At 49.4% G+C, this 15,579-nt stretch overlaps 1 protein-coding gene across 4 annotated transcripts in view; it reads left to right on the forward strand.

The window, feature by feature from the left end:
- IQSEC3 (IQ motif and Sec7 domain ArfGEF 3) overlaps positions 1-15,579 on the forward strand; it is a 112,983-nt gene that overhangs the window by 82,142 nt on the left and 15,262 nt on the right. For all 4 annotated transcript variants that reach the window (XR_006784766.1, XM_045830615.1, XM_045830616.1 and 1 more), the window contains 3 exons: positions 6,462-6,584; positions 7,018-7,184; positions 14,199-14,338. Coding sequence is in view for 3 of the 4 variants with exons in the window: in XM_045830615.1 (XP_045686571.1) it covers positions 6,462-6,584; positions 7,018-7,184; positions 14,199-14,338 (430 nt within the window). In the remaining variant the exon portion in view is untranslated. The remainder of the gene's footprint in view (positions 1-6,461; positions 6,585-7,017; positions 7,185-14,198; positions 14,339-15,579) is intronic.

Here is a 15,579-nt window from a genome sequence, read left to right on the forward strand (position 1 = left end):
CAATTGGCATTGAGAGCGCTTCTTGGAATGGGCGAAGCCACTTAGAGAAAAGCAGTCAAGGGGAGAAGGGAGCCTAGTGCCCAGCCCCCCGTTAGAGGCCAGGTGGAGAAGGAGGAGGAGACCTGTGATGGGGGAGGGCACCTCCAGGAGGAAAGAGTAACCTAGGTGAGAGTGGTGTGGTGGAAGCAAGAGAGAGGAGTGTTTTAGGTGTGGAGTGATTAACCACGTCAGGGCTGCCAAGAGGCTGGTGGAATGAGGACATTGGACTTGGGAACGTGCCATTGGACTTGGCAATGTGGCGGCTGGTGGTGGCCTTGACAAGAGGGTTAACAGAATGCTTTGGGTAGCTGTTTGGCTGGAGCTGGGTGAAAGTGAATGGGATTGAGAAAGTGGAGTCAGCATGGGAGGGGTGGCTTCTAGAAGTCTGGCTCTAAAGAGTTACAGAGAAAAAGAGTAGGTTCTAGAAAGCAAAAGGTCAAAGCAGGGTTTTAATTTGTAAAATAGAAAAGAATTTAGGTGCTAGTGAGAATGATTTAGTAGAGAGGAAAAATTGATACTGTATGAAAGAACATCTCAAACTTGGGGTGTCCAAAACTGAAGTCTCCATCTCTCCTCCAGCACCTGTGTCCACCCTGTCATCAGCTCACCCTGAAAATGAGCACCAGGCCCCCAGGTGCCAAGCCAGAGCCCTGAGACTCGTCACTGACTCCTCCATTTCCTCACTTCCCACTTCCCTCCATCACCCAGTTCCACGTGGTCTTTCTCCAAGATGTATCTCAGATTGTCCATTCAGCATATCTCCACTGCTTCCACCATAGCCCAAACCCCATCTTCTCTAACTTGACCCTCCACAGTGGCACCTAGCTGGGCCCCTGCTTCTTTCTTGTTCCCTGCCCTCCATTTTCTGTTCATTCTCTCCCAACAGCCAGAGAAGACTTCTTAAAACAAACTGGATCATATGGCTCCTCTACTTATACCCTTCCATTGTCTCCCACTGTGTTCATTATAAACTCCAAAATTTTTCTTGTGACTCACAAAGCTCTTGACTGGTCAAGTCCCTGCCCACCTTCCTAGCACCTTAGTCTTCCATTCTCCATACTCCCCTGTACTCTCTGCATTGCAACCTCCTTGACCCTTTCTAGGTCCTTGAAAGTCCTTTGGTACCACAGGGCCTTGGCATATGCTCTCCCCACTCTGCCTGAAAGCTCTTTCCCACTCCTGCTCTTCCCTTGGTCAGCTCCTACTCATCTTCCAAATCTTAGCTCAAAAGTCATATCCTCAAAGAGGCCTCTCTAGGCATATCAATATAAAATAAAATAAACTATGTCTCCTTTGTCCTCTCATGGAACCCTGCTTTTGCCTACATAGGACTTGTCACACTTACAATGAAATGATTACTTTAAACTCAGATTTTCTCTCTCATCAGGACAGTGTCTGTGTTTGTGTTGTTTGTACTTACACCAGGTCCTCAGCACGGCATCTTGTACACAGGAGGCACAAAATGTATGTTGGAAGGAAGGAAAAAAGGGAGGGAGGGAGGGGGGAGGATGGAAGGAAGGAAGGAAGGGAAGGAAAGGAAAGGAAGAGGGGAGGAAAGGAGTAAGAAAGGGAAGGAGGAAGGGAGGAAAGGCAGACCAGAAAGGGAAAGGCTGGAGGTCAAGGATTTAGTCCGCTGCTGTGACCCGTGTGCCCGGCCAGCTCTGAAACTGCAGGTGGCTGCACAGGCTCATGCTGACTGCTGACAATGAAGTGGCTCCTCACACATGACCGGCTGTGGCCGTTGTCCCCCCTCGGCCCCTCACAGTCTCCCATCGGGCATCTGGGTAAGGTAGCAGCCCCCAGGAACACATATCAGGGCCAGACGTTGAGAGAGGGAGGGGGCAGGTTTGCCTGGCCCTGGGGATGCCAGCAAGGAATTTGATGCGCAAAGTCCCCCTGCAGGGCCACCTCTCTTGAGAGCTCCAGTTTCCTATATACATACAATAAAAAGTAACAGGATGGGAAAATAACAGGATAATGGTTAATATCACAGGACTGAGAAGATTGTCATCAAACACTAAGTGAGGCAGTAAGAACAGTACTCAGTGAGAGTACAGAAAGATCCCCTCACCACTAGCATTAGGGACCCCCCACCCCCGTCCCAGTGAAGTAGAGAGGGCTCTGAGCGGGGGAGAGGCCTCCCAAGCAGGAAGCCAAAATACCTGCTCTTTGCTACTGTGGGAACAGGGAGCGAGCCCCTTTGTGGTCTCAGTTTTGCCTTCTATAGTATGGGGAGGTTACACACCAGAAAATGCCACCCAAAAACACATGCTCTTTCTCACCTTAAAGATGATCAAAGAGGAGAGATGGTGGTTGGCTGTTCTGGGTGGAGGCAACAGGAAGGATCTGAAGAACTGTCAACAATCTGCTCCCCACAAGAATTCCAGGGCCGCCAAGAAAATAGGGAAGGGGAGATTTTAAGCGTAGCAGATGCTAGAAAATAATAGAAGCAACAGAAAAGGGTGAGAGGAGAGGGGAGACAGCAGAGGTCAAGACGCAGGCTGAAGCTTCTACCTGAGGGCGAGAAAAAATCATGCCCTGGGGAAGGACAAGGGTAGTGGGTGATTCCAGGATGACGGAGCCCCCTGAGGTTTGCTAGAGAGCGCAGGCTCGGCCCAGCCACCTGCCCCAGGAGGCACAGACCCCGCCAGGAAGGTTCTCTGGGAGGCATGGGAGAAGCAGTCATCGTGAACTGTGTTCCAAAGCCAACCAGAACTGATGCTCAGTGTCCTGCCATCCCAGAGCACCTACAGAGCCTGTGGAGACCGACTGCGGGCCGTCTCTGCTCTGGTCCTTGGCAGAGAGCCTCAGGGTGCAGAGAGTCCTGAGAGGCCGTCTGGCCCAACCCGAGCCTACAGTGTGGAAGACATTTATCTGCTAGAGGCTAATAGTGCCTTTCCACCATCCAACATAGCTTCTTCCTTCCGTCTGGGGGTTCTGCAGAAAACACTGAGATTTTTCCTCCTAGAATCCGAGAACCCCAGGGCACCAGCTGTCCATTAAACACCGCTGCACTGTAGCAGCAATTGCAAGGAGGAAGGCACGAAGTATGTGTGTGTCCATGGTGGGGGGGAGTAGCATCTGTCTGCACCCCCATCCATCCTTCCTTCACCATCCCCACCACACAAGCAGCCCCCACAAAAGTTGGTGGGGATGCATGTGCCCCCATGAGCTGCTGCCCTGGTAGCCTGTGAGTCACTGGGCTAACATTTCAACAGCTTCCACATGGGCCAGGCCCCCACCTCCCCTTGCACTCAGCTCAGCTGTTAGTTTTCAATCTGTAAGAATTGGCTGAAGAGCTTTGAAGAACACCGATTCCTAGGCTTCGCCTTCAGATATTCTGGTTGGCAGGTCTGGGGTGGGGTTCAGGGATACACATCTTAATAAGCCTCCTTCCAAAGATGTGAGATGTACAGACTGTCCTGCCCCACAGCCCAGGTGTCCTCCCCAGAAGTCATCATCCCCGTGGCGGTGACTGATTTATGTGGCACTCCTCATTCGTGGGCTGTGCTTCTACCGGGCTGCGTCTCCCATCCCAACCCTTGACTCTCAGGCTCTGGGCTCATAACTGGAGCTTTTAGCTGCAGCCCTGAGTGAGTGAGCTGGCTTTGTGTCACCTGAGTGAAGAGCTGGAAACTAGGCCATGGTGCTTGGCCAAGCAGACCCCACACTCTCCCAGCTGCTCCACTGCCTCCTCCTGTCAACTGCTCACAGTGCCTGGGCCTCTGGGCACCTGCCTCCTCATTCTGGGGTGAGGGCTTGTCCTGAGTGCTGGGGCAGAGGACACACACAGAGAGGCTCTGGAAGGGACACCAATGAGGGGTGCAGGGTATGGGATCTCAGGGTTCAGGGGCCTGCAGGGAAAGGGCAGAGGCAAGTCTTGGGGGGTGAGCCAGTTAGATGCCAGACCAGGGAACTAGGGGTCATTCTGGGGTCCACCAGAGGGGCAGGCTCTAAAGACAGGGTTGGCCAGGCTGGAGTTCATTGCCCTTTCCCTTGGCCTTGCAAGAGTCAGGATGGGAGTCCCTGGAGTGAAAGGCTACAATGTGGCTTCCCCTCCTGCACTTCACATCCAGGCCCACCAGGGCCAGTGTTTGTTGTGTTACTCCCATCATTGCTTTTGTCTTGTCCTATCTGTGTCTCCTCCTCCTTCTCCTCCTCCTCCTCTGTGCCTCCCTTCTCCCACTGCCCCCTCCTCCTTTCTTCCTCTGCCTCTCTCTCCCTCCCTTCCCTTTTTCTCCTCTTGTTTCTGTTTTTCTGTTGTTCTCTCTCCACTCTTTTTGTCACTCTGTCTCTCCCTCTTCACCTCCTTGCCTCTCTTTTACTCTTTTTGGGTGTCTTTCTCCCTCTGTCTCTCTTGTTCTATCTGTTCTCTCACTTAACTCTCTGTGTCTCCCATTGTCTCTGTGTCTCTACCTCCTCCCTCCCCCTCCTGTCTCCCTGGCTCAAGACTGACTGGTTCACCTCCTCTGGACAGATAGTATCCCTTTACGGCTCAGTCATGCTGGATTTATAACTCCTGGCTAGGCCGGGCTACGGGGACATGCAGATGCGGGCACCAGGATGCGGATCTCAGAGCTCATGTTCCACGGGAGGAGGTGAAAGGGCTGCCAAGAAACCAGGCTGAACCTAGAGGCCCCTACTGCCCGGTTGTTTGTGTCAAACACCCAGATCCTGGCATTGACAATTCTCGAGCTTGGGCCCAGTTCTTGTACCCCCTCCCAACCCCACCCTCTCACTCACTCACTATCCAGATGGACGAGCCTGAGAGGAAGGTGGGTTTGACCAGGACGAGGACAGGCTCCCAGAGTGAAGACGGCAGTCCTCCCTGCCCTGGGCTTGGGGAAGCAGAGCCTCTACCAGCTCTTTCCTCTCTAGGCATCCTTGGGGACTCTCTCCTCCCCGTGGTCCCCCTGAAAGGAGTGGTCCACGATCACCACCAGGCAGGCATGTCCACTTGCTTTCCACTGAAAACTGACAGCAGAGCAGAGGCAGAGCTGAGTCGGGATCTCTGCACAAGCAGCGGGCTGACACAGGAGCCAGGATGATGGCGGGAGTGGGGCCTGCTCAGGGCTCATCCCTCCGCTCAGGCAGCCACCGTTCTGAGTCCATGGCTACTGGGCCCTGAGCCACATGCTGGGCTCAAGCCCTCTGTGGGCTGGCAGCCAGGCAGTGTGCAAGACCTTGATGCCTGATGGGGTCACAACGACGCTGTGGCGGAGTCCCCAGGGGCTATGGGAGCAGAGTGGGCACTGCTTACCTGCAGAGGGCAGTGACCGGCTGGACATAAAATGACCAGGAGAGTGGAGATTGGAACAGAGCGTGCATGCAGAGAGGAGAGGGGTCAGCTCCCAGAGCCTTGTTGGCAGGTGTAAGCCTTTTCAATTCTCGGGGAGAATTAGGCCTGCAGCTTAGCCAGGCCCAGATTCGTGCCTTGCTGCTCACAGTCCTGGAGCAAAGGGGGGCAAGGCAGGACCCCGTGGAAGAGAAGGTCCCCCAGGAACAGGCCAAGAAAAAATGAGACTGCCTAGTGGGGGTGACTGGCACGTGCTCCCCACTTCCTCCTGCCCCCATACACCAAAGGCAGACATTCAGAGGCAAACTCTCCGGGATTAGAGGTGGCATTTCAGAGGTAGAAGGACCCTTGGGGAGCAGAACTCTGACCTCCTCCTTCTCAGAAGAAGAAACTGATGCTCCAAGAAGTGAGTCTAAACTAAAGTCACAAAAAATTCTGTTCGGCCCAGGCCCAGAGTCTGGCTGTGTTTTTCACACTGTCCCCTCCTACATTAGGCCAATCTGTCATTTCCTCTCAGTGACCACATCTTCCCCTGATTGATGGGGCTTCTTGGCTGCACATGCAGGACCTGGGAGCCTATGGCAGAACTGGAGGGCAGTGCAGGAGGAGGTCCCACCACCTTGAAGACCAAATGGGACCTAGAAAGGGAAGTTAGGGTGACACTCGGACTCCTAACAGGTCTGTGGAAGGATACAGGAGTAAGCTGCATTTACATACATCCTAAACCTTTGTCTGACCCTGAGATGCTCTGAGGTTGAGAAGAAAGGGCTTGGCCTTTGAAGGTTCAGCCTCCTGCTGGCTCCATGGCCTTGGGCAACCAGCTAGCCTCTCTGGGCTTCAGGTTCGTACCACAGTCAGCCATCTGCCTCTCAGGCCATCATGTTAGATGAAAGGTGTGGAAAGGGTCTCTTACGTTATTAAAGGGAGACACCTGGCAGGTGAATAAGGCCTGGGAGGCCCCACCAGCCTCCTCTTAGTTGGTCCCAGGGACCAAAGGCCCTCTGTCACCCCAGCAGGGCGGGGTCTCCCAGCCACTGGTGGGCTGCACCTCACTCCTCAGCTCCAGCGAGATGGGGGAAGTTTGGGAGCCACCTCTCCTCATGACCCTCCTCCCTCCTGCCTTCAGCTGCGTGGTGGACGAGATGGACTTCTCCAACATGGAGCTGGACGAGGCCCTGCGCAAGTTCCAGGCTCACATCCGTGTGCAGGGGGAAGCCCAGAAAGTGGAGCGGCTCATAGAGGCCTTCAGGTAGTACCCCCGTCCCTTCAAACACCCTTCAAAATGTACACCTGGGGCACAGCAGAGGCTGGGGAAGAAGAGCTGCTGAGGGCCTGGGGGCTGGAGGTGCTGGGGAGTTAGCCAAGGGCTGGGAGAAGCCCTCGTGGTGAGGTGGGAGAGGTGGGCTGAGTAGAAAGGGGAAAGGAAAGAAAAGGGACAGAGTCCCTGAGCTCTCCAAGATGGAGCAGCCCCCAGGTGGCCTGCGTGCATCTCACTCACCTATCAATGTACAGATCTTTACTGAGCATCTATGCAGGGCTGGTGCCGTGGGATCCATGGGTGTGTGACACCTGTCCTGTCCCCTCAGAGGGGAGAGGGCCAGGCTGTGGGTGGAATCAACAGAGTATGGGGGGGCTGAGATGGTGGAGGGGCCTCAGCCCCCACTCTGTGTCCCCCACCACAGCCAGCGGTACTGCATGTGCAACCCCGAGGTGGTGCAGCAATTCCACAACCCTGACACCATCTTCATCCTGGCCTTCGCCATCATCCTTCTCAACACTGACATGTACAGCCCCAATATTAAGCCTGACCGGAAGATGATGCTGGAGGACTTCATCAGAAACCTTCGAGGTGAGGATGTGGGGGCAGGCAGGTGAGACAACTGCTCCAGCCTATTCTGTTTAGTGCTAATTCTGTGCTTCTTCTTTTTTTTAGTTTTTTTTAATATATTTTATTGATTATGCTATTACAGTTTCCCATTACCCCCCTTCAATCGCCTCCATCCTGCACACCCTTTCCCACCCACATTCCCCACCGTTAGTTCATGTCCATGTGTCATAAGTTCTTCAGCTTCTACATTTCCCATACTGTTCTTGCCCTCCCCCTATTTTCTACCTACCATCTATGCTACTTATTCTCTGTACCTTTCCCCCCTCTCTCCTCCTCCCACTTCCCTGTTGCTAACCCTCCATGTGATCTCCATTTCTGTGGTTCTGTTCCTGTTCTAGTTGTTTGTTTAGATTGCTTTTGTTTTTGTTTTAGGTGTGGTTGTTAATAATTGTGAGTTTGCTATCATTTTACTGTACATGGTTTTTATCTTATTTTTCTTAGATAAGTCCCTTTAACATTTCATAAAATAAGGGCTTGGTGATGATGAACTCCTTGAACTTGACCTTATCTGGGAAGCACTTTATCTGCCCTTCCATTCTAAATGAAAGTTTTGGTGGATAGAGCAATCTTGGATGTAGGTCCTTGCCTTTCATGACTTGGAATACTTCTTTCCAGCCCCTTCTTGCCTGGAAGGTCTCTTTGGAGAAATCAGCTGACAGTCTGATGGGAACTCCTTTGTAGGTTACTGTCTCCTTATCTCTTGCTGCTTCTAGGATTCTCTCCATTTTTACCTTGGGTAATGTAATTATGATGTGCCTTGGTGTGTTTCTTCTTGGGTCCAACTTCTTTGGGACTCTCTGAGCTTCCTGAACTTCCTGGAAGTCTATTTCCTTTGCCAGAATGGGGAAGTTCTCTTTTATTTGTTCAAATAAGTTTTCCACTTGTTGCTCTTCCTCTTCTTCTTCTGGTACCCCTATAATTCAGATGTTGGATTGTTTAAAGATGTCCTGGAGGTTCCTAAGCCTCTCCTCATTTTTTAAAATTCTTTTTTCTTCATTCTTTTCTGATTGTATGTTTTTTTCTTCCTTGTGGTCCACTCCATTGATGTGAGACCCAGCTTTCATTCCATCACTATTGGTTCCCTGTGCATTTTTCTTCATTTCACTTATTGTAGCCTTCATTTGTTCATCTAATTTGCGGCCAAAATCAACCAACTCTGTGAGCATCCTGATCACCAGTGCTTTGAACTGTGCATCTGATAGGTTGGCTCTCTCTCAGTTGCTTTAAAGTACCGGTTCTGCGGCTTTCACTTCTGTTTGAGTCATCTTTTTTTTTTCCTTCAGTCTGGTCATGCCTGTTACATATGATGGATGGAGCCTTAGGTGTTCATCAGAGCGGGGTACCCCAGTTGCTGGGTTGTGATGCTGTATGTGGGGGCGGGGTCCGAGAGGGAACAATGGCACTTGCTCCGCCCTCTATCAGACGTCAGTCCCTTCTGCCACTTCCCCTGAGCAAACTGGGCCCCTCTGGTGGCAATTCCTGTGTGGGTGGGCTTGTCCACCCTGTGGGACTTTCCAAGGACCTCTCCTGTGAGGCTGGGAGTCTCTCCCTGTGCCGCAACCCCCCACAGGTGTTTTCAATGAGTGTCCCTTGGCTCTATTTCCCAGCACTGTGATCTGGGTTGTGCGCAGTGCCTTGCTTCACAATCGCTGCCTCGCTGGGTCTGCTGCCACCCCTGGGCTGGGGTCTGCCAGCTGCCGCTTTCGCACCCCGGGTCCGCTGGCTGCGGTCTAGCGAGCCCTGGATGCCTTATGCATCTGGTCCCAAAGCTCCCTGCTCTCCCTGCCACGACCCGCGCTCGGCTGCCCGACTCTGCCCCTCCTACTGGTCTGGATGAATGTGTCTATTTTAACTTCTTGGTTGTCCAACTTCCATACAGTTCAATTTTCTATCAGTTCTGGTTGTTATTTTGTTTCTAATTGTTGTTGTCCCTATCTTGGTTGTGCAAAGAGGCACAGCGTGTCTACCTATGCCTCCATCTTGTCTGGAAGTCCCTAATTCTGTGCTTCTGAGCCCAGTTGTAGATTGTCACTCCAGCAGCCAAGCACACTGGATACTGTTCCCTGGGCCGGGTCACACATAGCAGCCTGGGGAAGTTGCTTGCATTCCAGGCATGTGGGGACTTTCCAGGAGCCACTGCCACTGCCCTGTACCAAGCAGCAAGTGCCCCTGGGCAGTGCCCCATGACCGGCACGTATTGCCCTCCATTGGCTTACCTCCAGGCCCCTGGCACCATAGCTGCTGCCTAGATGGCACAGCCCTCCCCACTACACAACTTATGAGGGCTTTTAAGTCTTAGGTCCATTTAAGTCAGCCCTGCAGGTGACGTATGGCATCTACCAGACAGGTCCTCTTCTAACCGACACAGTGTGCCACCTGGCAGGTATCAAGGAAAACTGGCAAGGTGTGATGTGTGCTCATCTAATTGCTTCCTATTTTAGCATCTTAAAAATAAAAGTTACATGTGAACATAATTTAATAAAGTCAAAAAACTCTACAAGACTTACTAAAAAAAATTAGTCCTGCCCCTCTTACCATTCTTTCTTAGAGGCAATCACATTTTTTTTTTTTGGTCTCCATTGGGTTTCCTCTACCTCACTAAACACCATGCTTCCTTCTGCTTCTTTTTTCATATTCCTTTTTAATTGGTATAAAAGTACATGCTGTAAGGTCTATAAATCTGAGATCTTGGCAAATGCTTATATTCCTATACACCTATATAATCACACCCAGATCTGAATAGAGATTGTTATCCTTACCTCAGAACATTCTTTCACGTTCCTTTCCATTCAATACCCCTGCCCAAGTAAAACTTTCTCCTTTCATCAACATTGACTAATTGTGCCCGTTTTTGAACCTTATATGAATGGGATTATACAGTATGTGTACACTTTGGTATGTGGTTTCTTTCATACTTATTCATTTTAAAAAGCTTAAGTATTAATTTCTGCCTTAGTCTGTTCTGGCTGTTATAACAAAATACTGCAGCCTGGGTAGCTTATAAACAACAGACACATACTTCTCACAGTGCTGGAGGCTGGAAGTCCAAGGTCAAGGCACAAGCAGATTCAGGGTCCAGTGAGAGCCCACTTCCTGATTCTAGCTGATACTTCTCGCTGTGTCCTCACAGGTGGAAGGGGTGAGGGAGCTCTGGGGAGTCTCTTTCATACGTACACTAACCCCATTCGTGAGAGCTCAACCCACCTGACTTAAGCACCTTCTGAAGGCCCACCCCCAATACCTTTGGGCATCAGGATTTCAACTTATGAATTTGGCAGGGGCACAAACATTCAGACCACAGCAGTCTCCCCTTGGGGAATGTAAGGGTTTAGCTCTCTTATCCACCTTCCCCAGCCCATCCCCACTAAAACCACATCACAGCCCTATGGTCTTACTGTAGTTGCAGCATCATTTTTGTGACTTTAGGTTAGGTTATTAAAACTAGGTAAACATAATCCAAAGCTAAGTCTTGAAGATATAATGATTGTAAATCCTTCCTATTTCTATTTTCCTTAAACACTTGTATTCTTTGTCTATTTGCTTACCTCTATGTACCTGCCATTAATTTATCTCCAAACTCTCCACCTTAAGTGTCAAGTCCCTCTAAATGCAGTGAGCTCCAGGAGGTATTCCATGAGGTTCATCTTCTGGACGCATCTCTCCCGGAGACTCTATCTCTGATCTGCACAGTGCACAGGTGTCATGATGGCGTCTCCCTTCACCATTGTCTGAGGGCCTCCTTCACCTTGCTCCTGTAATGGATTCCTCTTTCCTAGAGTTCCTAGCTTCCTCTTTGACAGAGAAAGGTACTCACCATTTTTTCCAGAAAAAAAAAAGGTATACTGGAGGCAAACTTTTTGAGAACTTTTGTGTGTGAATGTATCTTTTGCTATCTTCACTCTTGACTGGGAGTCTGGCTGGGAGGAGAATTCAGGTTGGAAACACTGAACTCAGAGCTCTGAAGGTGTTCCTCCACTGGCTTTTAACTGACTGACACTGCTGAAGAATTCTCCACTGTTCCAGTTCCTGGCCTTTGGCTATTATTTTGTCTTGATCTCTCTGAAAATGTGTTGGTTCTTCTCTTTGTCCTTTGTGTTTGAATTTTCATCATGCTGTGACCTTTGTTTTGATTTTTTCCATCTATTGTACTAGGTACCAGGTTGTTGCTTTAGTCTAGACACACAAGCTCTCCAATTGTAGGAAGTTTTCTAAATATGGTATTTGTTCCCCCCCACCACCTCCATTTTCTCTGTACTGTTTTCTGGAACTCTTATTCAGATGTTAGATCTCCTAGTTTGATTCTCTAACTGTTATGGTTTTCTATCTGCCATCTTTTGTCTTCTTGTTGACTTTGTTGAAGGTATCCCTCAGCTTTACCTTTCAAATCTCTTACTAAACTTTTCATTTCTGTTGTCACATTTTTCATGTTCAATAACTCTTTTCTCTAAACGTTCCTCTTTTATAGCATTTTATTTTTGTATTGTAAATGCATTATCTTCTTATATGTCTCTGAAGACATTAATAATATGTTTTTACTTGTTTGTTTCAATTTCTTCCTGCTTGCCTCTATTTCTTCTGACTTCCACTCTCTGTTTTTCCCATACTTCTTTCTCATAGACAGTTGATGGAACTTGGTTGTCCATTTTTATTTAAGGGTGAGCCACTACACAGTAAATCCCCAAAGAGGGATTAAACCCTCTTTGAGTACAGGCAGGCTGTGGAGTGGTGGACTTTCTCAGGGGGTGGTTTAGTTGAGCTGTTTCACTGGGGGACCCCTACTGTGGTGTCTTTATGTGTTTCCTCTTGTGCTGGTTGATTCCCCAGAAAAGACATATCCAATCTGTTGTCCAGAAGCTATGAGTCTGGCTGCCGGCATCCTCAGATCTTTGCAGGTACACAGGGTTGAGGGGGTCTCTTAATACGTAGCCATCAGTTCCATCTTCCAGTATGCAGCACAGATTCCCACCTTTGGCTGGGCTTGGGGTCCCATGGCCCGGAGTTCCTGGTTCACCCCTTCCATAGGATTAACCTTCAGTGTTCTGCTGCAGCAGAGGAAGGGATAGGGAAGTCTCAATGTTTTCTAGATTTTCAACCTATTTTCCTGTTTCCAGCCCACCTTCACCTCCATTTTAAGAGATCCTTTTGCCACCAATTCTAGAGCTCTTCTAAGTTGTCATGCGTCCATGTCCGGTTTCTTAGTTTTGCTAATTCATTCATTCACTCTTCTGCTTTTCAGGCCCCATGGTGCCATCACTGCTTCCTCATCCTTTGCCTTTGTGGGTGTAGCCTCTTTTTAAAATTCCTTTTCACCAGAATATCCACAAAGAAGTGTGCAACCTGCCATCTTTACCTGGGAGCCTATGTGTATTCAGTCTTGAGTCCTGCTTTTTCTTGCCCCCAGCCTATTTCTTTCATGCCCCCAGAGAGGCTGCATTGCCGATTAGCTCACCTTTAAAAACCAGGTGAAGCCCTGGCTGGTGTGTCTTAGTTGGTTGAGTACTGACCTGTGATGCAAAAGATCACTGGTTCAATTCCTGGTCAGGGCACATGCCTGGGTTGCAGGTCAGGTGCTGGTTGGGGGTGTGAGAGAAGCAATCAACTGGTGCCTCTTTCTAAAAATAAATAAATAAACAAGTAAATAAATAAATAAAATCTCTCTCTCAAAAAAAAGAACAAGGTACAGGTGTGGAAGAAGCAAAGTTAATACAGAGAGTTGCTCATAGAAGGTGAATGTCCTTTCAGTTGTACGAAAACAGTTTTGAAGACACTTGCCAAAGTTGCTTTATTTTCAATTTTTTCCTCTTATCAGAGAAGCATATTGTCATTAAAGATTTAGAAAAAGTAGAAATTTTTTTATTGCCTCTATTTCTGCTTCCAAAGAAATTTGTTTTCATGTTGATATATTTCTTTTTTAAAAATTTTTTGATTGGCCCTGGCTGGCGTAGCTCAGTGGATTGACTGCAGGCTGTGAACCAAAGTGTCGCAGGTTTGATTCCCAGTCAGGGCACATGCCTGGGTTGCAGGTCATGACCCCCAGCAACCACACATTGATGTTTCTCTCTATCTCCCTCCCTTCCCTCTCTAAAAATAAATAAATAAAATCTTTTAAAAAACCTTTTTGATTGAGTTTAGAGAGAGCAAGGAAGGGAAAGAGAAAGAGTGAGAAAGAAACATGGATTTGTTGTCCCACTTATTTCAGCATTCATTGGTTGATTCTTGTATGTGCCCTGACCAGAGATTGAACCTTGGCAACCTTGGCATATCAGGATGGTGCTCTAACCAACCAAGCTACCCAGTCAATATACCCTCTTGCTATATTTCCTGCTAATAATATTTGTTACCAGAGTTGTACCATTACTATGAAGTAGGAGATGGGTAGAGGGTCTCCTTACCTGCATTGCCACAGGGCGCTCCTCTTCAATCAATGTCCAAATCCTACCACGTTCCCAGTGAGGGAAGAATTTTGTCACCCATTCAACAACTAATCATGGAGTACCATGTTCCCTATTGGAAGGGAGGGGAAAGCTTGAGAAGGGGTGAAAATTCAGAGGAAAACAAGACAGAGCATTAGTCTTCAAGATGTTCTCCTGGCAGGGTGGGGGGAGGGAGGTTAGACAAATGCAAAGAGGACAAGAGGACTGCAGAGACAAAGGCACACAGCAGGGCCATGGACGCTGTATTTGGAGATGAGAACAGAGGCCTGGGAGGTGGAAGTGGAGGTTCTGGAACAGCGGGAGATGAGGCTAGAAATGTGTGTTGGGGCCATACTATAGCGATATAATATTCTTAGCCTGGCTAAGGAGTTTGTCCTTAATTTAATGGCCATGGGGGGCCAACCACTGAAGGCTTTGGAAAAGGGACAAGGCAAAATGAAGGCCACCCTTTAGGAGCTTGTCTGGGAGGGGTTCCCCTCTCCGGTTCTCGGTCTCTGACACCTCCCTCCTCCACCTTCCTGCCCCCCTTCTCCCACTCCAGGTGTGGATGATGGTGCTGACATCCCCAGAGAGCTGGTGGTTGGCATCTATGAAAGGATACAGCAGAAGGAGCTCAAGTCCAATGAGGACCATGTCACATATGTCACCAAAGTAGAGAAGTCCATCGTGGGCATGAAAACAGTAAGTGTCTCCTGCAGAACAGTGTTCCTCTGTGGGGGTCACACCCTCCCCTGTGTCTGCTAAGCTCTCCCTTCTCCCACCTCCTTTCATTTCTTTCTTCCTAACATCTGCTCCCATTCTCTTCCTTGCTTTTCAAAAACACTTTTCCATTACTCATGCACTTAGTAACTACTGAGTCCCTACTGTGTGCTGTGTGCTGTACCCTCTTCTTTCCCTTGCCTCATTTCCTCATCACCTCGTTCTGCCAGATGCTGCAGCAGGAGAGACTGAGGTGAGGTGTTGGGCAAGACTGCCCAGGGCTCTATAGTTGAAGCATCCACATGGCCAGCCAGGGAGGTGTAGGATGGGCTGGACACTGGGCAGCCCTGGCTGGTCCTACTGGATAGAACATAGAAAATGGGCTTACGTACAATTTAGACAGTGGTGTCTCGAATCATTGGGACACCCCTTAGTTGTGACCTGTGTCTCAGGCAATATGTTGTGAGTTTGCAGTGATTTTTAAGGTGAGCATTCTCTGCAGTTTACTGCTTTGCTTACATGACAGTGGAGGCTCTTTATGCCATGAGCACAAAGGGTATGGAGTGGTTCTGGGGTCCATCTCCAGTTGCTCCTCCCTGAATTGCTGGGGGTCACTTTGGGGACCCTGTCTGAGGCTGTGCACTGGCTCCTCTGTCCAGTTTGTGCAATGATGGCCCTTTTCTGCCTGGAGCATATATATATATCCTCACCCAAGGATATATTTAGAGAGAGAGAGAAACATCGATTGGTTGCCTCCTGTACATGCCCCAACTGGGGATCAAATCTGCAATGTAGGTGTACACCCTGACCAGGATCAAGCCTGCAACCTTTTGGTGTGCAGGATGACACTCCAACCAACTGAGCCACCCAGCCAGGGCCCGGAGCCTATATTGCTGAGGTTTTAGCATCTCTCGGGTTTGCAGACACCACTGGAGTAGACCATTTTACACCCTGGAGCAGATTCAAAGTGTCTCTGTAGTCCCCTCCCTCATGTACACTTGTGTTTAGGTGCACAGTGGAGAAGGGGCAGGGTACCATCCTGCAGGCCACAGCCTCAAGAAGGTCTTGGTGGGAAACGGGTTGACAGCTACTGGGTGTCAACCGTATGAAAGTGCTTATCAACTCTTTCCCACCCCTTTGCCTCCTTTTTTACTCCAACATAATGAGCCAGCCTTGCTCCCTAAGAAACACAATGAGGGGGAAAGAGCCCCAGTAAGGAGAGA

This window comes from Phyllostomus hastatus, unplaced genomic scaffold (assembly GCF_019186645.2).
Source record: "Phyllostomus hastatus isolate PE091 unplaced genomic scaffold, TTU_PhHast_1.1 phas_contig_152, whole genome shotgun sequence".
Taxonomy (NCBI): domain Eukaryota; kingdom Metazoa; phylum Chordata; class Mammalia; order Chiroptera; family Phyllostomidae; genus Phyllostomus; species Phyllostomus hastatus.